General features: G+C 55.0%; 1 protein-coding gene across 50 annotated transcripts in view; it reads right to left on the reverse strand.

The window, feature by feature from the left end:
• CELF4 (CUGBP Elav-like family member 4) overlaps positions 1-24,092 on the reverse strand; it is a 321,048-nt gene that overhangs the window by 7,927 nt on the left and 289,029 nt on the right. For 8 of the 50 annotated variants that reach the window (XR_004180136.1, XR_004180135.1, XR_004180133.1 and 5 more), the window contains exons 5-12: positions 23,829-23,908; positions 23,334-23,477; positions 22,036-22,183; positions 19,774-19,923; positions 15,564-15,629; positions 13,665-13,748; positions 8,186-8,269; positions 2,781-2,952 (exon numbers count right to left, since the gene is read on the reverse strand). Coding sequence is in view for 43 of the 50 variants with exons in the window: in XM_031658959.1 (XP_031514819.1) it covers positions 2,825-2,952; positions 8,186-8,269; positions 13,665-13,748; positions 15,564-15,629; positions 19,774-19,923; positions 22,036-22,183; positions 23,334-23,477; positions 23,829-23,908 (884 nt within the window). In the remaining 7 variants the exon portion in view is untranslated. Of the gene's footprint in view, positions 1-2,780; positions 2,953-8,125; positions 8,270-13,664; positions 13,749-15,563; positions 15,630-19,773; positions 19,924-22,035; positions 22,184-23,333; positions 23,478-23,828; positions 23,909-24,092 lie in introns of all 50 variants that reach the window. The other 42 variants (XM_031658982.1, XM_031658979.1, XM_031658978.1 and 39 more) reach the window with 8 other exon arrangements.

A 24,092-nucleotide genomic window follows, 5' to 3' on the forward strand; every position in this document is an offset into this window, starting at 1 on the left:
ACATTCAGGATACTCTGGGGTGATGGGTTGGGGTGAGGGTAGGGTGGGGCTTCTCATCCTCACTCGAAGGGAGGTAGGCTCCCTGGCTTCAAAGCTTGGCTCTGCGACTCACTAGCTGATGGGCAAACTACTTAATCTCTCTGTTCCCCATACGTGAAATGGAAATACTAACACTACCTACCTTATAGGTAGTTGTAGCTATGTAGTCACATCTCCTAGTTGTTACCTCTCAGCAGTGCCTGGTGCGTGGTAAGCACTGTGTGAAGGTCTAGGGTTCTAATCTTTCTGCCCTTTGCATGCCCTGGTGGAAGAACCCACTCTGTGTTTTAAACCACTCCTCCCAAGCCCCATCCCCAACTCTGAATGCCAGCTGGTTCAACCCTGTGGGCACTTCTGACTTTATATCCCAAACAATAAACCTGCCTTCTCACTCCTTCATCTGGGAATTCCTCTAACCTGGAGGTTTTACCCTGGCTTGAGCCAAGGAGCCTAAGACAAGCGACTTTCAGGGGTGCCCCTTGGAATCTCAGGGCATGACCCGGCCTGATTCATATCCCCCTACCCCCAAATCCTCTAGTTGACTCTAACACCTTAGTTTCATTAATGAGAAAAAAGAAGCCCAAAGAGGACAAACACCCTAACCCAGGTCACACCTTAATGGCAGAGCTATGCTGATTTAAGAAAAAGTGTTCTACATACAGAAAAAGCAGCTTTCATGAAACCGTCCCTCCATTCTTATGGAAATGCCCCCATCTGCAGGCTGCCTCCTGGTGTCCCTGTGTGCACAGAGCCAGAAGCTCCTTGAGGGCAGGGATGGTGACTCATTCATCCTTGCATCCCCAGCACTGAGCCCAGTGCCTGGCACAAGAAGGTGCCCCAACTCTGAATAACATGTGTGTTTGCATCTGGACACAAGCCAGAAATGGGCAAGGATGGGAAACCAGGAGGCAGGAAAGATTGGTTTTGCTTTTCCAGGATTGCAGAGTGGCGGCACAAGCACTCCCCCAGAGAGAAGGCCCCTGCTCTCAGAGGGTGAAAGTTGCTACTTCTGGGCCGAGGAAGGGTGTTCTGCTGGTGTCCGTACCCCAGCACTGGGTGGAAGATTTGAGGGGAGACTGAGAAGCTGGAGACCTCCCTCCCAAACTCTGGACTCTGAAACTCAGCTTAAATGTGTAATTCTCACATGCCTGATCTTTCTCCCAATCTCTCTGTTCTTCCAGTGACTTGGGCCAAAAGCCTGGGACTCATCCTTGGCTCCTCTTTCAAAATACATCTAGAAATTAATTCCTTCACATCTCATCAACTGCTGTGATGCTGGACTGAGTGGTCAGTGCAGTAGATCTATGCTTTGGCCCCCTACAAGCTATTATCAACATAACAGCCAGGGTGACCCCACTGAAATTCAAGTTACCCGTCACTCTTCTGTTCAGAACTCTCCAATGCTCTCTCCATCTCCCAATTCAGAGAAGAGACCAAAGTCCACATAGTGACCTTCAAGGCCCCACACCAGGTGGCCCTCCTCACTCTCTCAGCAACCCAGTCTCCTGCTGTTCCTACCCCACTTTGCAGCCCCACCTTGCAGCCTCCATGCTGACTGTTCCCTCAGAGGCAGGGGCATGGCTGCTCCCCTCACCTTCTATGCTCCAATTCACTTCCTCAATGAGGTCTACACTGTCCATGTGGTTTAATTGTAGCCAACAATCTTGACATACTAGATCATATTCTTTGATCACATGTCATTGTTTATTGTCTGTCTCCACCTTCTCAGTCTGGCTCACTGCTGAATCCCAAGTACCTAACACAATAGCTGGCACACAATACTGCTGAATAAATGGAGGAACATGGGCGGGGAGGGGCGGTCAGAGGGCAGCAGGGTGCTGAGCTGGAATGGCCTGAAGGGAGCCTTCACCTCTGCTCTGTGAAGAAGCCGAGGCTGCAAGAGCCACAGCAATGGGGGTAACCAGACTGAAGGTTGACTTTTGATGTCCTGGGGTATCTCCCCCCATTCTTTCTACCTGGGGTATCTCCCCCCATTCTTTCTGCAAGAAGCACTTTGCTCAGGGGAACACTTGGGCTGGAAGAGGCGTGGCTGACTGCGTCTTCAGCTCCTAGGCAGGACCCAGCCCAGCAGAAAAGGTAACAACTACCACTCATCAAGACCCATGTGGGGCAGGCAGGCCCGGGATCTCAGTGCTGTACCATCACCTTCCTCAGCTGTTGTCCCATCCTGCTTTGTTTCTCAGTCAAGTTCCCTTTGAAAGATCCTGTCCTTCCTCTCTTCACTGAGCTATGGGGAAAGGGAGGGGTGCAGGGGTCAAGTGTCTAAAGACTATCAGCCCTCCTGGAAGAACTGGGGAGGAGAGAACTGGGGGTCAGGGAGCAGGCCCCGCGGGCGGCTGCAGCTCTCCTGGGTAGAGCCTGTTCTGCCCCCAACCTCTCTCAGCCTGAGCTTGCCACCTGTTCACCCCAGGGTTCTCTGGCCAACAGGACTGCCAATGTAGACCCGGAGGCGCAGGCCCAGGCCTCGCCTCACCCGCCCGGAGTGGCTCCCTCACTCCTGCCCCTGGTGGCCCTGCCACAGGGAGATGGCCAGGCCCATTTCTGCCGGGGTGACGGCAGCTCTGCGCCTGGCCCGAGGCGCAGGGCGAGGAGCAGGTTGAGCCGGGCGCAGCGGGTCCAAGGCACCAGTGAGGGTCCGGCCCACGGAGGCCGGAGAAGGCGGCGGGTCCGTGTGGTTCCCTCCCAACCCCCGTCCCCGCGCCCCGGCCGCCCCCGGTTACCTGTGCGAGTCCTGGTCTCCCCCGGGGGACGCTCCCGCTGGCGCTCAGTACGGGCGATTGGCGTCTTTGGGCCGCTTCAGCTGCACCTTGAGCCTCTTCATGCCGATCTGGAAGCCGTTCATGGCCTGGATGGCAGTCTGCGCGCTGGCCGGGTTGTCGAAGCTCACGAAGCCTGGCGAGACACGAGGGACGAGGGCCTGGGTTTCCACGGGGCCGCCCGGGGCGCTGCCGGCGGGGAGGGGTGGGGGGACAGGGGGGCGGGGGGGGGCGGGCCTGAGGCTCCTCCCCTCGGTCCCCGCCCCCGGCCCCGCCCCGGCGCCCGCCCCCCTCCAGCCCGCGCACGCGTGCGAGGCTCCTCCCCGGGCAGGCGCTGGCGGGGCCCCGGCTCGCTGACCTGCGCCTCGTCTCTGGCCGCGCCACTCGCCCGGCGCCCGCTCCCCAGGTGGGGCCCGCGGCCGGGCGGCGCTCGAAGAGGCGCCCGCCCCCCACCCCCGCCGGCCCCGGCACCTCAGCCCTCGCCTTAGCGGGAGAGGGCGGACACACCTGCGGGTGGAGGAGTTTATTGGACACTGTCCTCCCTGACAGGAGGGGGCCTGGCAGCGCGCGGGCACAGGGTGCCGGCCTGGGGAGAGAGACGAGTGCGAGGGGCCGGGAGGGAGGCGCCGCCGAGAAACTTCACCGCCGGCCCGGCCGCCCCCCTCGCCAGCGCAGGTGCCCGGCCGTCGGGGGAGGCCCAGAGGCTGAGCTCTCGCAGCCCCTCCGCCCCCACTCCCGGCTCTGCCCGCCCCGCCAGGCTCCGGGTGGGCCCTAGGCGTCACCTCGCCCAGGGCGCCGTCTGCACCTCTCTTCTCCACGCCCTGTGCTGTGCACTAAGCACGCACCAGCTGACATGTCCGCAACAAGTAACAAGACCATCAGTGCAAATCAGGCCACAGGCCTCCATGCAGAAGCGCTTCCCACGCGTTCGCTCCTGTGCCCACATGGGATGCAGAATCTTGCGGCTCCCAGGCCCAACCGCGCAGGTCCCAGATGGGCACGGGTCATGTTCCCAAAAGGTCAGAAGTCACCTTTGGGGAACTCGGAATGCATCTCCTTATACAGACAACATTTTACATCAGCATTTCCCAAACTGGCCCTAATAGGTGCTCCTCGAGAAAGGTCTTGTGTGGTCAGGAGATTTGTAGCCAGGCCCACTGGGCCAGTCCAGCATATCAACAAATAACGTCCCCTCCCTCACCGAGATGTAGTAAATTAACTTTTATAGTTTTGTTTAATCTAGTATTTCCTTGAATTTATTCGACTTTAGAGGCCTTTTCTCCTGTAAAAAGGACTTAGATCCTGCAAAATATATGAAAGCTTGGCTGAGGCCTTCCCATGAACGTGCCCGTTGTGTACTGGTCCCCAAATGGCCATTAGGTATAAGACAGATGCACAGCCACCCCGGAGTGAAGTAGAAGCCGTCTTCTCAGTTAACTGTTCGTGGTACCTCGGGGCTGCCTTGGGACTTCTCTCCAAGAAAGAGAGCCCTTCCTCACTTTCCCTACCTGGTGGCTCTTTTTCCCTCTTTCCCTCTGCCCCAGATGCTGCCTCCATCGTCTCTTACTTTCTCTCCTCTCCTTCCTGCCTTGCTCAAGTTTGCTCTGCAGCCGAACAAGCACAACAATTGGTCAGCTGGGCCCAGAGCAACAAAACCAACCTCTGTATAAATATAGATACCAGAATAAATAGGGAGAATTTCAGCTGATCCATAGTCGGAGATTCGCCTCCAGCCATGTTCCCACCAGCTCCCCCTCAGCCCCTCCTGGCCTGTCCCCACCTCCACTGACATGTATGTCTAATCCCTAAAGTCAAGTCCTCAGTAAACCAGAGCAGTTTTCAAATATGTGAATTGTGTGTTGATACTGCTTTCCCCAGAATAAGGAAGGTGGCTGGACAAAAGCTGTCCCTGCCAGGACAAGGTAGCCTGACTATGGGGGACATGCTGCACCTCATTCCTCTTATCATCCACCTCAGCTCAAAGAAGGGAGGGGAAAGAAGATAAAAAGGGCTGGAGGAGCTGTCTAGGGCACAGGTGTAGAGGCAGGCAGAACCACTGTGTGCGGGGAGCAGAGAGGAAGTTCTGGAGGAGGGCAGAAGCCCAGCCTTCCGGGAAGAGTTCAGAGCTCCCCAGAAGCCCAAGAGTTGAGGAGGAGTCCAGGGTCCAGGGAACTTTTCTTCCCTTGAACTGTTATTAACTGGCTAGCAGTCAGAGCAGGGTCTCTCCCCTGCAGACTGGAGGCCCCTGTGGCAGGGCTCTGGGCACTGTCACCCAAGTTCATGCTTCTAGGACCATCTTCCTGCTTCCAGAGCTACCTCTCCTGCCCTCTTCCTACCCTCAGAAGGTTTCTTCTCCCAGGCCCTGTGGGAAGACCCGCAGGTAGAATCCCCCCATGGTATCCCCCCAGCCCTCCTTCCGACATAGGAACTTTTCTGCTTGACATGCCCTCATGAAGGTCTCTGGAAGATTCTGCTCATAAATTTACATGTATGCTTATAAAGAGTGAATGTGGCCTTTGAGGAGTTCTCTTTAACATAGCGCCACTTTCACAGCAAAAATAGCACTTTAAGAACAAAGGGGACCTAGCACTTTCTGAGAGTCTGCCCTGAGTAAGCTCCCTAACAGCATCCCTGGGGCAATGATTCAAATCCCCTTTTTACAGAGGAAGCCAGTGAGGCTCACAGGGCTAAATGACTTGCCCATGAGGGAATGCTGAAGTTAGGTCTCACTTTATTTTATTTTTGTTTATGTATTTATTTTGTTATTTATTTTTGAGACGGAGTATTGCTGTGTCGCTAGGTTGGAGTACAGTGGTGTGATCTCGGCTCACTGTAACCTCCCTTCCTGAGTTCAAGCAATTCTCCTGCCTCCACCTCCCGAGTAGGTGGGACTTCAGGCACCCGTCATCATGCCCAGCTAATTTTTGTATTTTTAGTAGAGATGGAGTTTCACCATGTTGGCCAGGCTGGTTTCGAACTCCTGTCCTCAAGTGATCTGCCCGCCTCGGCCTCCCAAAGTGCTGGTATTATAGGCATGAGCCACTGCGCCCAGCCTAGGTCTCACTTTAAAGGCCTCTGTGATATTGGCAGAAAGCTCAGCTGCCTGGTGAGAGAGAGAACCCAAGTGGCTTAACCAGGAACAGCTGGGCTGGACCAGCAGCTCAGGAGTCTGTCCTTTTTTCAGGGCTGGTATGCTTGACATCAGAAATTTGTTCAAGAGAGGAGAGCTAGATTAGAGGTATACAAGGAATGTTTCTTTAAAAAGCAGGAAGAAAAAAATGTAGTCCTGGCTAATTTAAGTGGGCTAACAGCTTGAAGAGGATAGTGCTTAGAGTAGACTGCGAGGAAATGCCTTTGGAAAGCCGGGCTGCACCCACACCCGGGACAGTGCAAATGAGCCAAGTCTGGCTATGGCTGGAGACTAAACCTGTTCCAGCAGAGGCGCCCAGAGCTTCCTGGGATCTCAGCAGTGCTCTTCTCATTTATGTAACATTTGGGACTTACTTAAAGAGCAGATGCAACTGATTTCCAGCTTGTTGTTTTTACATACATAATTGTAATTCATAAGGAGAAATACCAAAGAGTGGAGGCCCGCAACCCTGTCTTTTGCTTTTGCTTTGTTTTTCCACACCCGGAGAGAAATGAGCTGCTGGGGCAACTCCATGCCATTGAAAGACCACAAGTTCCCTGTGGCAGCTCCAGAGGGGAAGGGACAATGGTACAAAGATCTTGACTACTTTGGGGAACGTGTTCTGAATCCTCAAGCCTTTCATGATTCCAGAAACTTGGACTCCAGAGTGGAAACTCCTTAGCCTGTGCTTCCTGATGCTGCACTCCTGTCTCCTCTCCCCTCCACCACCCCCAAGCTGTGACCTGGGTTCCCTGGCAATACAGCCTCCTACTCTCTCCTCCCAGCCCCAGAATCTGGGGGTCACCCTGGAGATACTGAGTTTCTGGCAGACTCGGCTCTGGTTCCATATGTGGCTCTCTGGGGACTGGACTCTTCAGTCCTCATGACTTATGAAAGGGTCTGGCCCAGAAGGAAGGGCTGATGGAGAAGGATGAGGAGGTCGGAGGGCAACAAGGAGGAGTGGAGGAGAGAGGGTGAAATGAAATTCCAGGAGGAGGTCTGACGCTTCCTAGATAGGGTTGCCAGACTTAGCAAATAAAAACACGGGATGCCAGTTACATTTAAGCTTCAGATCAACAATAAATACTTTTTTACTGTAAGTACATACTTATACTAAAAATGGATACTTTGTCTATCCGAAATTCAAATTTAACTGGCCATCCTATATTTTATCTGACAGCCATACTTCTGGATGCTTCCAATTTTTCCCTCTCCCATCTAACAGCATGCCCTGGGCACATTTCCGGCAAACTGTATTTTTATTACTCTCAGCTCAAGGATCTCCCACCGTTTCCACTGCCTACTACACCCCACGAAGCATCCCCATCTGCGTAGTGGAAACCCCCCAGCACAGACAGCGCACCCCCGTGCCTGGTCTCCCTCTCACTGTCCTCTGGCTCCTCTCACCCCAGCCCCATGCCTTCCTCATCCAATTCTCCCCACCTGGAGTTCCCTCCCTTTCTTTTTGTGTATTTATATCCATCTGCCTTTCTTGTTGCTTCATTATTAGGTGCCTCGCAGATTTCACTGCTGTAAACATAATTTTCATCTAAGCTCAGTGCTTAGGCTTCCTGAGGGCAGGGACCAGTCTCCTCTTCCTGACTCCTCAACAATACCCACCTCTGGTGGCCTGAGGCAGGTGAGTGGGGAGGGCAGGAGGGGAGCAAAAAGCAGGGTAGACAGAGAAGGAGTTGGGGCAGGACAGAAAGCTGGAGAGAGGAGGCCAAGGGGCGGGCAGGAGAGGGGCCTGGCTAGGTGATTGCCCTGTCCAGGTGTCACACTCTGCTTTAGCCTCGGGGCTCAGGCCAGGCCACTCTCACCATGAGAGGAGAGGGGCTACTGGGGGAATGGGTGTGGCTGGGCTCTGCCTGCTGCCCCTCCTACCCCTGCTCAAAGCGGCCCCTTTCCCTTCTCAGTCAGTTGGAATTTGGCTGGAAGAGGAAACCCATTTCTTGGACTGGGAGTGGGAGATGGGGAGCCAGGTGGGGTGGGTAGGGAAAGCCAAGAAGCAAAAGGAGTAGTGGGAGAGAGAAGGGTGAGATGAGGCTGGCAAGGGCCATGGAGCAGCTGGGGCGGGGGCAATGTGAAGGAGCAGGTTAAAAGCAGTCGGACACCAGTAGGTTGGTGTGAGCACCGCCCTGTCCTAGGTGAAGCTAATTGGTTTGTTATCTTTACCCACCAAAGCATTTACTTTGGTTAGTCGCCCGATCCACAAACACTTTCGAGGAGATGACATTACCGAAAGGGAGGAACATCTGCATCAGCTCAGCGTCCCCAAACTCCTGGGGCAGATGGTAGATGAACAGGTTACAGCCCTCGGGCCCTGCGGTGAGGGGAGGGGGTGGGCGGGGGAGGAGGGATGGCGGGGTGGGGGAAGAGAGAGACAGAGGAGAGGTGAGCGAGTTAGGCAGCACAGCAGGGAGGGGTGGGGGCAAGGTTAGGAGGGGGGGTCTCATTCCAGATCCAAGGGAGCCCCAGAAGAGGCAGGGATGCTGAGCCCCAGGTCTGAGCTCCGGTCTCTGCTCAGCCCTTGGGCAAGTCACTGAACCTCTCTGTGCCTTGGTTGCCTTTTCTATAAAATGGATCTGTAGCAGAGTCTTTGAAACCCTAGGTCTCCAGGGGCGGAGTCGACCTACTGCTGTGTCTCTGGAAACCAGGTGCTGAGGATAGGGAAGGCCGGGGAGATCCGGGAGGCCTCCCTCCTGCCCAGCCCCTGCTCTGGGGGGGGACCAGGGTATCCCCTGGGGCAGCTGTGTCCTGTGCTGGGGAGACACCCCACTTTCCCCTCTCTCAGGCCAAGCTCAGACTCTAGGACTTGGGTGCCCATCCTCCCCCTGGCCTGCAGCCTCTCCTTCTCATCTGCCCCTCATGGCCCAACTGTCCTGCCCAGTTCCTCACACCCAGGAAACCAAGATTTATCCTGCCTCCTCCTGTATAGGTGCGTAGGAAGGGCTGCAACCGAGGCTCTATGATTAGCCAGGGAACCCTCCAGCCTCATGACATGAATGTTCTTCATTTCGTTACCACAGTAACAGCCTGTGACTTCGGCAGCACAAACTATGTGTCAGGCTGTTCTGAGCACTTTACATGTACCTAACTCTCAATCCTTACAGCAACCCTGTGATGTGATTATCATCATTGCCACTTCACAGATGAGGAAGTGAGGCCCAGAGAGGTTAAGTCACCTGCCAAAACACACACAGCTGGGAGGGGCCTGGAGCCAGGACATGAGCCCAGCCTCTCTGTCTCCATAGTGTGAGTTTTCTCCCTCTTGTGACCAAAAAATCTCAATACCCCAGACTCCCTGAACACTAAGCAGGGCTTTAGCTTTCTAAAATTCCCAATAACTATTTACCTGTTTATTTTGAAATAGTCAAAACACTCAATTTTAACTCTTTGAAATGGAAATCGTTCCAAGATGTGTCTTAGATGGCATATGCCACTTATAATTTCATCTTTTAAAGTGACCTGTGGTCATTTCAATGATGGCATCCAAGCTGTGGTGGAATGGGAAGGAACCAGCTGCACCTAGCGTTGTGTAAGAAGCAAGGTTCTGAGCAGAGGCTGCTGGAAACCTAGGCGTGAGCTGAACAGTGAAGGCTGTAAGGCACCGACATGGGCTGCTGCATGGCTTTCGCAGCCAGAGCCAGCCGTCCTTGTTCTCCAGGAGCAGTGAGGCTGCCAGATAACCCAGTTCTGGAGCAAAGACTCGATGTAGAGACTCTGCGCCTTCTCTTCTGCTCCTCTACCTTCCACTCTCCTCCTTTTCTCCATCTATTTCTACTCCCTCGAGGTTCACAGCCTAGAATAAAAATGTCCCCAACCCCTAAAGCTGCCCAAGGAGCCACTGGCCTCCTCCCTCCTTGCTGCTCGCCCTGCACCCTCTGCCCACCCAGCCCTCCGGCCTCCCCTCCCTGGACTGCTGGCTCCCAGGCATCCTGCCAGGGGACGGCGCATTCAGAACCAGGCACAAATGTGCTCCCTCACCCCCTTCCAGGGGTTCCTGGTGCTGGATACCCCTGAGCTCTGGTGGCCCTCCCCTCACCCTGTCCCCTCCAACCATGCTGTCTTCCCACTGGTTCATGCCCTGTGAATGTGCCCTTGATGGCCCCCAGCTCCCCATACCCTCCCTCTCTGAAAGAACCTCCGGCCTCTCCCTGCTCGTGCCCGAATCCACACTCCATCTTCTGGGGTGGGGCTCTTTGTCCTTTATGTCTGGAGGTTTTTCTCTCCAACCAGACTGGCTGCTCCCAGGGGCATGCTCCTTCTTGCGTCCTCCTGCCCAGCCCCCTCCAACCCCGCACACACCTTCCTTCCTCCTCCCATCCTCACTCTTCCAGGCCCTGACTGCTCCACCCCAGGCTGACACCTGCCTTGACTTGGGGCCCTGGCTCTGAGTTCAAGTTCTGCAAGCTGCTTTATGTGGAAGTTAATCTGTTCTCCTTAGAGATAAGGAGACTTCACAGACAGGGCCCACAGGCTCAATCCCATGTGCACGGTGTGTGGTGGAGCCCCAGGGATGACCCTCTAGCCCAGGCCTGACAAAGAAGCCAGGGCAGCAGCTCCAGTCCCTTCCCCTGGACAGCGAGTCCACACGCTGTCTAACTCCAGCTACCTCCAAGCCCGTCTGCACTCCCTCATTCACAGATGACAGAACATGCAGATGGTAGAGCTGGCAGGACTTTAGAGACCAATCTGGTCCAGGCTAGCCTTCTGAGAAATAGTGAAGCGGAGCTACAGAGACAGAAAGCAGCTACCCCCGACCACCCTGCAGCCCTGGCAGAGCCACTGCGGCAGCCATCCCTGAGGGTAACCTCGTCCAATCTGTGGGGCAGATAGCCTCTGGGGAATTCAGGCATCTGTCCATTTTCAGGCTTAGCTCAAAGATGAGGAGGTGGCAGAAGGGTCCTCCCCTGCCACCAGAATATCCTGATATTTCCATGACTTTCCTCATGGGGAGGGGACCATGATATAAAAAGGCCAACTCTTGGCAGGGCTGGAGGAACACAGCCTTGTTTCTTGTCCATGACTTGGACAACTCTGTGGGACACAGTTTTGGCCAGGCTCCAGCCCACCTTGCCCCTGTCTCTCCCTGGCCCCATGCTCACCTTGGACTCTGCAGCAGCTGTACTTTTGCTCCCGCTGTTCCCCCTGCCTGGACCACCTGCCTCCCTAGTTCTATGTGCTGCCAACCTCTGCTCATCCTTCCAGACCCACAGAAGCCTTCCTAACAAACCACTCTCAGTGCCATGCCCTCACCCACCCATGCTGTGCGGCTCTGTTGGTGTGTTCCTCTTCCCCATCCCTTGCTTCCCTGGGGTGGCTCAACCCATGCACCATGGCCTGGGAGAATAGGGACAATGGCAGCAGATCCCACCACTCCAAGGAAAGGCTGGAGACAGGATTGGCCACAGAGGGCCTAGACTAGGGAGCAGGGTATGGTGGGGCAGGAACTGCAGCTGCTCAGAGATGGAGAGAAGGAATGAGGAGTTCAGAGCTACATGCACAGGATGGTGCAGAGTGTAGAGTGGGAGAGGGGCAGGACGGCCCATGGGAGCCTGAGTTTAAGGCCTGCAGTAGGGGCTGTCATGTGTGTTGGGCAGGGTGGCATTGACCTGTAGCTGTGTGAGGGGTGGGGCAGGATTCAGAGACCCCTAAGGCAACAGGCCAGAGTGATTCAGGGAGCTGACAATGGCCTGAAACCAGCGGGAGAAAAAATATCAGGGCCTGTGGGCACAGCTCTGTGTTCTGGACCTGGAGCGGTCGACATGGGGACTCCTGGATCCCACCCCTTGTGGCCCCGGTCTGACTGATGAAGGCTTGGACTGTGGGGAAGGCAAGGGCAGGGTAGGCCCAGGGTTGCAGCCCAATGAGGGGACCACCCCCACCCCCACTTCACCAGTGGTAGCCCAGTGTCCCTCAGCTGCAGCAGCGTGCGGCACGGTACAGACCGGGCCTTCCTGTGCACCCCTCTGGGTCCTGTAACTTGGCTCTCCTGGGCACGGGAAGCCCTGATGCCCCCGACCTCAGAAGTTGCCTGCCGGGTGTGAGCTGGGGCGGTATGCCTCATGCACAGCCTTGGAAGGGGTGGTAGCTTGGTAAAGAAAGGGCGGTGTGCACAGGCACTTGCAGAATGGAGTTTGGGGGCAGACTCAGCCGGCTTGGTCCTCACACCCCTCCACAGAACGCTCCCCGCTCTAGTCACTTTGCTATGAGGACACTGAGGCTGAGGGGATAGAGTGATTTGTTCAGAGTCACAGGGGAAGGAGGTGCCAGAGTCCCACCCAAAAGGGTTTTCTCTGAAGGCCGGGCTCTCAGCCAGGCAGGCTGCGGCACCTGTTTGGGGTCTGAGGGACATGTCTGGCACTGGGGCCTGTCAAATGATGTTGGACCAGCAGACGCTTGAGGCCCTTTCCAGGACTAATCTACGTCGGAGGGCTCCAGGGCACTGTGTGCAGGGGCTGTGAGTCAGGCTTTTGGAAGCCACCGGAACGCTCTGACCACAGGGGGCTGCCAGGGGCAGATTTGGTGCCTCACTACCCAGTGACCGTTTCCATAGGGGTGGAGAGGACGGGACCTTGTTAGTGTCCTGCCCCTCAAGCTGAGCTCTCTGTGCAGGCCCACAGAGCCCCAGAGGGTGGGCCTGTTCATCCAGACTCCTGTCTTCCTGCTTATGTGGATCCCTAGGCACTGGGACGGGAAGACACAGACTGGCATTCTGTGGTCCCTGGCAACAGACCCAAAGATCTTGCTGTCCTGCCCTGTTCACACCAGAGCCTTTGGACACAGCTTTCCAGGATCACCCCCTTCTTTCACTAGGCCTGCACTAGGGCATTGTCATCTCTTCTCATCCTGCCCACGCAGTCCTGCCTTGGGAGCTCCACCTGCTTCTCCTGGTCACTCAGAGGGCACAGCTTCTGTGGGTAATGAACTCATCTCCCTCTCCCATTCCCCTCAGCCATGAGCCCTCCTACTTCTCCCCACCCACACCACTGGCCAAATCCTGCCCACCAGAGGAGGGGGATTCTTGGACCCCACCTCCTCTGGGGCTTCCCTTCCTGACCCTCTCAGCCTGGTTACCATCTTTTCCTCAATGTGCGCAGCTATCAGAGCTGGTTCTGCAAACCACCATGTTGCTGGAGTCTCATCTCCCAGCTATGCTCCCTGGGAACACAGTGGTGGGCCCTCCAGTGAAAACCCCCAAGGATGGGCCTCTATCTCCTCTGGAAGATCAGAAACTCCCTGGGTCAGGGACAAGGCCTCCACTGGCACACACAGGCCTAACCTCTGCTAGGTTCTGTTCAAGGGATGGTTCAAGGGCTTGCCAAGGAAGAAGCACAAACCCAACCATTCAGAAGCGGTTCTCATAAACCAAGGTTTCAATATGTGAGCTCTGTGTCAGGCCAGCAGCAATGATTGAGGGGAGTAGGAAAGGCGCCTTGTGTGGGACCTGCCAGCACTCAGGGCATTCTGTTCAGGCCCCTGCCCTAGGCCGGACACCGCTCTGGTGTACAGAGCTGCCCACAAGAAGTGGACCTCTACCCTTCAGTTGGACAGCGCCACTCCTCACAGCCTTGCTGTCTTCCCTTGCCCACCTCAACACAGCACACAAGCGTGGTCACCTTTCCAACACACACCCCAGCCCAAGGCCCAGGTGAGCAGCCTCTTTGGGGACAACTGGGGTAGGGAGGGGCCCAGGAGCTGGCCTGCAGACTCACCTTCTCTCTGCTGCTGGGGGATCATTGGAGGCGGCTGAGGAAAGGCCTGGCTTATCTGACCATAGGCAGCAGGGTAGGCGGCTGCTGGAGGCCCAAGACAAGAAGCAAGAGCCGGCGACAAGGCAGAGAGTGGAAGCAGGAAGAAAGAGAGAGATTTCAGTGCAGGCAGTAAAAGCAGATCAGCCAAAAAGCGCCCTGCCACTCGGCCACTTAGGACAAAGCCAGCTTTCAGTTCCCGGACTAACAGAGAAGTTGCAAGATGAAGAGTGGAAATGCGTGTGTGGGTGTGTGTACGTATGTGTGCACGTGTGTACATTACATGCATACATGCATGTACATGTGGGTATGTGTATGTGTGTGCGTGTGTGTACATTACATGTGTACATGCATGTGTGTGGGTGTATGTGTGTGTGTACATTACATGCATACATGCATGTGGGGGGTGTATGTGTGTGAGTACGTTACATGCACACATGCATGTATGTGTACGTGTGTGTATGTTACAAGTGTGCATGCACGTGTGTCGGTGTATGTGTGTGTACATGTGTATGTGTGGGTGTGTGCACGTGTGTACATGGTGTTAGTGCACGTGTGCATACATTACATGCATACATGCATGCATGTACGTGTGTGCACGTGTGTGCATTACATGTGAACATACGTGTTTGTGTGTGTTTCAGGGGAGGCAAGTTGAATTTGAAATAGTGGATAAACCACATGTGTGCATAACACACAATCATGGATAATTAAAAACACCAAAATGGCCTGGGCAAGATCACCCCATGCCACCTAGAATCCACAGGAAGGTTTTCCCACTTCTCTGAGCCACAGCTGACTCCTGCTGGCAGGCCCTCACTCCCACTCAAATGGCACCTGTGTGGGAGGTGGGCGGCCACCTGAGGTGTGGACTTGGCCTCTGGGAAGCCTGCCAGGGGGTAGTCCCCAGGAGCAGAGAACTGAGTTGGATAAACCTGATTGTCCAACTGGAAAGGGCCCGAGGGAGGACAGGAGTGGCCAGCTCCCTCCTCTGCCTGGCTTGGCTCCCATAGCAGCAGAGCCTGAAGTCAGAGCTCAGGGAACCCAGGAGGTGATAGCACCTCCTCTGGGCTCCACATGTGCCAGGCCAGCTTCACCTCAGTTCCCTCACCCCTTGCCAGGCAGCCCCACTGCACTCATGGGAGACAGCACTGGCTCTTCTAAGCACAGGGAAGAGAGACCCTGATCAGGTCAGGCAGTAGGACACAGGCTAGGCAGGGACGATGATGGGGTGCTGTGTCGTCCAGGGGTGAGAGAAAGAGAGAAGCCTGGCTGACAGCTTGGCTTGTGCTCAGTGACCCCAGGCCCTCTGCTCACTCAAGGCTATCCCTTCCCACCTCTCTTCCTCTGCTCCCTGTCACACCTGCTGGGACCCCATCCTGCTGCCTGTGTGTGAGGAAGGGGATGGGGAAACAGCATCTCTTCTAGAGCCCCTCCTTCTCTCAAATGAGGCATCTGTGCTTCCCGGGCCAGTGACTGTGACCCGTGGTGGGCACACCCAGGTCCAGCCTCACCTGTGGTGCTGTTGTCAAACCTGGTGCTCCTGGGCAAACCGGCCCTGGAAACTCCTTGGGGAAGGGAAATCTGGCCTCAAAGACAAGTAACTGCCCAGCAAGGGCAAAACTTCCACCTGGCCTGCCCACTCGCCTGAAGTTCTGCCCATCCCCACTGCAGGGGCACTCTAGGTGGCCCGCTGACAAGAAGGCAGCCTGGAGGATCTCTGGCAGCACAGCCCTCCCTCTTTCCACTCTCTCTCCCCACCCCATGCAGTGCTGGCCCCAGGTCTGAGGGGGCACTGGTGTCACAGGCGTGGAGAGATAAACGGAGTTGGGGAAGGAGCCGTGGGGACGCGTGGATACTAACGACCTGCATACTGCTGCACTCCGGCGTAGGCCTGCTGCAGGGGGTCCGCGGCGGTGGGGCTCTGCGCTGTAGGGAGCCAAGGGGACAGAGGTCAGCAGTGCCCACCACACTGGCCCTTCCCCCTATGCCCATGAGGACAATGATGTAGCTGCACCGCCTTTTCTGGCTACTGCGGGCTCTGCCCTGGGGCACGGCATCTGAGACAGAGACCCTGAGTGCCTGGACCCTCTGGGGGTCACCTTCCCTAGCTCAGCATCCTTGGCGGGGTAGACAGTTGCCCACCCTGGCTGGGGGATGCAGGCTGCAGTTGGCCTAGGGTTGGGGTAAGATGGGGGCTCATGCAGAGCACTGTGGAGGGTTGGGGAGGAGATGCCAAGGAAGCCTCAACACTGAGATGCTGGCTTGGGGGACACACAAGGGGCCCAGCCCTGCATAAGGGCTGTGGGGAAAGGGAGAGGGGGCTGGCAGCCCCTAAAGCGTGAAAGAAAGGGTAAGAAGGCCTCACACTACTGCTTTGTCCTCCTGGGCCACTGTGCCTGCTCACAAAGAGGGACCCGCCCTTACTGTCAGGGAAGCTGCACCAGGCATGGAGGTCTTCCACCCCTAGCCCATGGCCAAGCTCCTCTCAGCAGGGACCAGCTACGCAAATGGGGTCTTCCCAGCAGCCTGAGAGAGGGGTGCTGCCCACAGAACCGAGGAACCAGAAGACCAAGGACCTTCCTCCTATCTTCCAACACTGTGACCCTGGGATGTCTCCCGCCCAGTGGGAAGAGAGGTCCCCTGAACCAATACTTTGGCAAGAAACTCAGGGAAGCTGGGCTGAGGGAAAGGCCTGGTTCCCTTCTGTTGCCTTTGCTGTCTCTGCAGAAGCTGTGGGCAAAAGCCTGAAGCATGGGCCAGCAGTAGGCACTGGTTTTGGTGACCAAGGCTGGTAGTGACTAATGTGGGAGTGGGCTGGCCTTGGAAGCCCAGAGACATGGTAGAGGCAGGGACTGCCCAGAGGGAGGATGGAGCCCTAGGATGCTTGAGGGAAAACCAGATAACATGCAGTGGCAGGAAGAAACTACCTGGGCTTATCCACCTGTCAACTCAGGCCAGCTAAGCTAACTGGCTGTGCCAGGCTTTGGGATCTTTAGTCTAGGAAGAGTGCCCCAACTTCCCTTCTAAGCATGTTTCCCTGAGTATCTCAGTAAACCTCCATTAGAAAAAGAGCACCTGGGCTGGGCACAGTGGCTCATGCCTGTAATCCCAACACTTTGGGAGGCCGAGGTGGGTGGATCACCTGAGGTCAGGAGTTTGAGACAAGCCTGGCCAACATAGTGAAACCCTGTCTCTACTAAAAATACAAAAAAATTAGCGGGCATGGTGATGGGCGCCAGTAATCCCAGCTACTCAGGAGACTGAGGCAGGAGAATCGCTTGAACCTGGGAAGTGGAGGTTGCCGTGAACTGAGATCATGCCATTGCACTCCAGCCTGGGCAACAAAAGCAAAACTCCGTCTCAATAAAAAGAAAAGAAAGAAAGAAAGAAAAAGAGCACCTGGGCCTGAAGGGTGTCCAGGGAAAAGCCTGGGGCAGAGGTCCCTAGAGACAACTGGACAGTAGGTTCCATAGCCCCCAGGAGCAGAATGTGGCAGGGCAGTCCGACCCACGAGGGCTCTGCTCAGATGTGGGGAGCTGAAGATTAGCCACAATGCAGCCTCCTTCCTGCCTGGGGATGTCCCAGTCCCACACCTTGTTCCTCTATTTCCCCCATGGTAGAGGCTGGAACTGAGGGCTCCTCAGTGGGGTGTGCTTGGCAGGGTGGTCTCCTCTCTGCCCCTATCCTCTGCCAGCCTCTAAGCTCTATGGAGAGAGAACCATGTCCAGATTGTGCTCTTGGTCTTTCCAGCTATTCACCCATGCAGTGTGTTTGTGCAAATTAGAAAAGGGTGCCCCTTCCTCTGGGCACACAGCTTGGTGCCCTTATGCAAAATATAACCTGCACGATTTGCATGGCAGTCTCCAGCACAGTGCCAGGAACATCATAAGCATCTGACAAATAGTATGATGAAAAGAATGAATGAACAATCTTTAATGTTTGCAAGAGCCACCCCTTCAAGGGTGTTTATGTGACAGTAAAGGCCACACTGTGTGCATCCAGCAAGAACCCAAGAGGGGAGATTAGAAAAGCTACCTGGGGCTAGGAAGCAGAGAAAAGCATTTATGAGACCCTCTCTACTTCTCTAACGACCTCATTAGTAACTGCCAAAGAGTGAACATTTTGAAGGATCTCGCTCATTACAGTGGGTCCAAACTCTGCATTTAAAGATGGTAAATTAATTTTTTTAATGTACTACTTTTTTCCTTTCTTTCCCTCCATCCCTCCCTCCCTCTTGCTCTGGCAGGGAATTGTTTATGAGACGTGGCAGATTGTTACAAATGGGGGAAGAAACGTTCCAAATTCCATGAGGGAAATAGCTCACAGATGCTGGAGGGGGTTGGGAAGGAGCAGGTTTATCAGGATCCAGAGATCCAGATGGGCTTGTGGGCAGGAAGGGGTGGGAAACGAAGACACCCAGATGTGCTGGGGATGCCACCTCCCAGCCCATGAGCCTGAAACTGGTGGGGTCTCTTCCACCCCCAGCTTGCCCAGCTCCATCCTGCCTCCCTACCAGCTTGGGGTCATCATCTTTAAACAACACTCCAGATCGTTAGAGCCTCATCACTTCACTCTCTAGACTCCTCTGGCCTCTTCTTGGTGCACTGAGGAATAGATTATGGGGCAAACTCTGGAATGGGGAATGGGATCAAGGACAACTCCAAGTTCAAAGTCAGGAAATTCTCCTCTATTTCCCTCTAGTACACTGACCTTGCACTCTGCTGCTGGTGGGACTTGTATATACTACAAATGCCTGGTCTGCACTCCAGATAGGGAAGCGAGAATGTCTGGGCGTATGTGGTTATATAAAGCCCCACAGTGGATTCTGATGGGCACCGAGAATGGGGAACAGGACCCAGCCTCTGCTGTCAATCCACCTTGGGCTGGCCTGCCTGCCCTGTGTGCCAATCTCCTTACCACCTCCACTCTTGCCAGGCAGGTCCCTCCACAGGAGGGTGTTCCCTTTTCATCTTCACCTCTCCAATTCCTGCCCATCTGTTAAAGCTCAATGATAGCTTCCTCCTTGGGGAGGCTCTTTTGGGCTTATTCAGCCTACAGAACTCTCCATTCATTGGGATCTTTAGCATTTCAAGTCTGAGAACACTCACTCTTGATCAAACTTAATTCTGCCTTATTGTCTCATCTTTCTGCAGACTTAGATTGTGTTCCCAATGGACTCTGACTTCCCAGGTGATAGGTCCACGTCCTGCCCTCCTTCTTGGGCCCCCCTTTCCAAGCACAAACTGAGTACTTACTGATACTTACGGGGACTCTAACCTCATCCTCTGCCCTCCAGGAAGTAGGGCAGCACTCTCCACATCTGGAGCATGTTGCCCTTGTAGCCTACTACAGGGCTTTGGGCCCAGCTTCCCTGCCCTGATAGCCCATTCTCCACACTAGGGAGAAGAGCTGCTTCAGGTAAACTGGACACTCTCACCCTGTGAGGACGGCTAAGTTTGAGGAACAAAGTTAATCAGGAACAGGCCTCCTGGATCTTTCTGTGTGGCAGACTTTTTGGTAAGAGTCCAGGAGCTGTCCAAGGTGCTGGGCTGTCTGTGGTGCTGAGCTGTCCAGGGTGCTAATCGCGCTTTTGCGTGCAGCAAGGGATTCGACTGGTCTGTACTAGACAGACTGCCAATCGTTGTACCTCCCTCCACTCCTTCCCAAAAAGTATTTTCCTACTTAACACTACCCCTGATTGTTCTTCTAGTTTCTATCCCCTTACTTCTTGTAGGTTAAATTGACACTCAATTATTTTGCACTTACTGGTCTCTCTACATGGTTGTACAACTGCACCCAGTCTCCTTTCTTTCCTAAGGGAGCATCTGGAATGGGATTCTGTCTCCTAGATCAGAATGACACATCTCCAAGGGTAGGATTTGGGTCTCATTTCTTCCATCACAGGTTCCCTGAAGGAAGATGGGAGGCTGGCCCTCTCTGATCACACTTGGGGTTTCATCAAGGAATGGACAGAGGGCAGGAGCCACATCTTGTTATAACAGCAAGGGCAGGGACAGCATGGATAAAGAATGTGCTGCATAGGGAAATAAGTGCTAACAGATGTGCTTACCTGGGTAGGGGTGGATGCCATTGGCGAACACAGCTTCTGCAGCAGGTTGCCCATTGGCCTGTGGGGGGAGGCCGGTGAAGCCATTCACCCCAATGGGGGACGGGATGCTAGGCACGGCTGGTGCAGTGATGCCCGGAGGGGTGCTGCCACCTGGGATATTCCAGGGATACGGAAGGGTGAAGGAGGAGGGGAGGCAAGCAGAACAAAGGTGAGGAAGGCCCACCCATAAAGCTCCACTCAACTGTTTCCAAGGACATGTGGATAGACTTGGACCTCACATACCAGCTCAATCTTATCTATGCTTATCTATGACCCATGCCTTGGCTTATCTCCCTATATGAAGTGACTTCACCTATTCCAGTTGTATCCATCCTTTAAGGCAGAGTCCAAATTCCACCTGCCTAAAGAAGATTTCTCTGACCCTGATCGCTTGTCCTTAGACAGCACATAGACTACTCTCAATGCCCTTGACTGTAATCACACTTGGTCTTCCTTCAGTCCTTTTTTTTTTTTTTTTTTTTTGTCTTGCTCTGTTGCCCAGGTTGCTGGAGTACAGTGGTGCAACCTCAGCTCACTGCAACCTTCACCTCCTGGGTTCAATCAATTCTCCTGCCTCAGCCTCCCAGGTAGCTAGGACTACCAGCATGCACCACTAGGCCCAACTAACTTTTGTATTTTTTAGTAGGGTTGGGGTTTTGCCATGTGGGCCAGGCTGGTCTTGAACTCCTGACCTCAAGTGATCCACCTGCCTCGGCCTCCCAAAATGCTGGGATTACAGGCATGAGCCACCATACCTGGCCCTCCTTAAGTCTTTTTCAGTGCTCTTACTCTCTCCAGCTAAGGCTGGATGAGCTGGTCTTTACTTGGTCACTGGGGAGCTGATATGCCTCTCCAGGAAGAAGTTTTTCTGCTCAGATGGAGTAGGTCTTAATTCTGGCATTCTCTTGTACTGAGGCAGAGAGGTTGTTATACAGCCCAGACTCAGCTCTAGCTCATACACAAAGAAGACACCTTGGCCTCCTCCAGTTGAAGCAATAGTAGTGGTCATGATGGTGAGAATAAAGTTGGGGTCAAATGACAATATCCTGTGTCCTTCCTATGCCAGGTGGGTGGAACCTGAGATGTGGATATTATGGTGATTGTACTGAAAGCCCAGAGGCTGGAAAGGGCCTTCCTCTCACGTGGGAAGCAGGGTCCCTCTGAGAACATGGACCTGAGGCTGGCCCACTGCCTGGGCTCATGTGTATCCCTTGAAGTTGGGGATCAGAGGTGAAGGGTAGTGTTCAAGTTGAGCCCATAGATGGCACAGTCTTTTGTGGCTTTCAGCTGGGAAAGGAACATCTCTCAGATGTTAGGAAAGTTGCTGCTGTGGCCTAGGCACAGAGAGCCAAGGAATCTCAGTGAATGAGAGCCTGGGGTGCAGGACCAGCCCTTAGAACTAGACTAGAGTGTCTCAACTTTGACACTATTACCATCTGGGGCCAGATAGTTCCTTGTGGTGGCTGTCCTGTGCACCGCAGGATGTATAGCAATATCCCTGGCCTCTACCCACTAGATTTCAGTAGCAATCCCCACTACCAGTTGTGACAATCAAAAATGTCTCCAGACATTGCCAGATGTCCTGGGGATTCGGGGGCATAACTGCAACAGTTGAGACTCACTGGAACGAACAATAGCCAAGATTCAATCAAAAACATGATTTGTGAGCTGGGTCATTTCCAAACTCCTGCCCCTTGATAACTCTTGTGGTTCTCTCTAGCTTGTTGCATAGTTGTCTTAGAAAAAGCCAGTGAGTCTAGGTTGCGTTAAAGGGAAATGGAAAAAAAAAAAAAAAAAAAAAAGCAATACCCAAATGGGTTCCTTCTGTACTTGGGTCAGAGACTGAACAAGGCCACAGAATGGCCAAGGCTCTTTTCCTCATAGACACTGTAGGGAGATGTCTTCATGTCAATTTCTTTCCAGGTCTCTATTGTTAGTAGAGATCAAGATACATTGTTTCCTGATAAGGTTAAACAGCTTGAGAGAAAGCCACCCCACCCTGAAATCACACCCTAGACTCATGGGTCCCACATCTCATCTTCCCTTGGATCTTCAGGGATTAGAACATTTTTGAGACAAACTGCCAGAAGGCAAGGTCTCTTGGGCCCAGACACTATATGCTTTTGCCACAGAATGGTCCGCTGATAGCTGAAATTAGGTCCCAGACTGGGGCCAGCTGTTCTCCCACCAGGCCAGACCCTGTGTTGGCACCTGCCAGCTCACCTGAGGTTGGGGTCATAGGTGCGGCCGCCAGGCCATTCATGTTGAGGGCCGCCATCTGCTGCATCTGGGCGGCAGCGAAGGCAGCCATGGGGTTCAGGTAGCCGCCCTGCGCGACTGATGCCATCAGGGCCGCTTGCTGCTGCATCAGCTGGGGCAGAGGGAGTGGAAAAAATATCACGTGCTTCCAGGAGGCATCCCTCCCCGACAGGGGCCTCAGCTCCTGGAGACCAACCTCCCAGGCTCTGAGCCCCAGACACCCCAGGCAGTCTCCCACTCCAGAAAGCCCTGATGCCTCTCCATTCTTGCCCTGTACCTCAACAGCTATTAGAGTCCACCGCCCTGAGAGATGACTACATTTAAAAGTAATGCTAGGGTCTTTGGAACTCTAAAGTTGTTGTTAGGGACAGGGAAAGAGGCTGGTTCTGTGGGTGCTAGTCAGCCCCGTGTACGGCCTGTCATTCGTGGGGAAGTGACATCCAAAGCACTAGAGACATGCGGGATGAGCCTCTGCAGAACTTAACGTAGCACAGGTTTCTGTCCAGAACGGTTTTAATTTGGAGTCTATTGGTAGAAGTAACAGGAGAATTATGAATAGAACCCCAGGCACTCCTAGTGTTGTCACAAAGGTGAGTGCAGACAGGGGAGGCTGCAGAATGTGGCCAAGGCGGACAGTGCTGCAGCAGTGACGTAAGCCTGCATTTTCAGACCCAGAACCGTGGCTGGCCTCAGTGCCACCCACATGGGGGCTGTGGTTACCAGTCTGGAGGCAGCTCCAAGAGAGGCTGACAGAGTGGGTCCGCATGTGGAATAAAGAAGTAGGTGGGCCAGAGGCCTGAGGGGATATCGGAAATGTGGGTGTGTAGGGGTTTAGGACGCCTCACAGGAGCCCTGCCAGGAGAGACCAGAAGGCCTGAGGTCCCGTTTCATGGAGTGGGGGTTGTTTGCAACCAATGACCTGAACCTCCCCCTCTCACCTGTGCTTCTCGGGGTTCAACGTTGATCTGGCTGAGGGGAAAAGGCTCAGGGTAACCCACGTTTCTGTGGGGCCTCTCTCAGCTCTGCCCCTTAGAACCAAGACAGCAACCCACCTCCTCCTGGCAGCCACCCCAACTGGGCCAGCCTTCTTTCAAACCCTTCTGAAGTTACACTCCCCGGGTTCATGGGTTCATTCCCGGCCCCTCCTCACTCTGGAGGGAAAGGGCGAGGGATAGAGCAGAATTTTCGGTTATGTGTTCTGCTCTCTGGGGCTCCCAGGGGAGTGAGCTTGAGAACTGCTGCCCGTTCGCGCTGCCACTTACTGCCTGAGCGTAGGCGCCGTAGGCCCCGAACGGGATGGCCATGGGGTTGAACATGCCCATCTGGCCAGCCATCTGCTGCATTCGCCGCATCGTGCGCTCCTTGTCGGTGTCGGCGAACTTGACCACCAGACTGGACGAGGCTCCCTGCGGCCGGGGCGGCGCGTGAGACCCACCTGCTCCAGAGCCTCCGCCCGCAGCTGTCGGTGCCCCTGGCCTGCGCCCACCCCGCCCGCTCCTCGCGGCTCTTTGGAGAGGGCGGCATCGGTGCTTGCCCAGGGGAATGAGGTGTGAACCCCACCGCGGGCATTTTCTACCTGGGTAACCTCAGGCCAGTTCCTTAACATCCCTGGGCCTCCACGTCCTTGTCTGAGACCCGGGGATAAGGGTCATGCTTTCCTGTCTCTTGGGGAGACTGGACTGCCGGCGGGGCGTGGCGGGTGCTGGGGTCGCGGCCCGCCGCTGCCCTAGCCCCCGCCCCAAGGGGCCAGCACTCACCGGCATGGTCTGGCTGCCGTGTAGCGCGTTGATGGCTGCCTGCGCCTCGGCGTGGGAGGAGTACTTCACAAAGGCGCACCCTGCGGGGACGCGAGAGGCCGAGCTGGGACCCAGAAGCAGGGCCAGGGAGGGGCCGGGAGGAGAGGGCGCATCCCAGGTGAACGCAGACGGATGAGGCAGAGATTGAGAAAGAGACACCAAGAAGCCCAGAGACAGACGGCGACGGCCCGGGAGACTCAGAGGCGCCCTCAGGTCTCCCTCCGC

This window comes from Papio anubis, chromosome 19 (assembly GCF_008728515.1).
Source record: "Papio anubis isolate 15944 chromosome 19, Panubis1.0, whole genome shotgun sequence".
In the NCBI taxonomy this organism is placed as follows: Eukaryota; Metazoa; Chordata; class Mammalia; order Primates; family Cercopithecidae; genus Papio; species Papio anubis.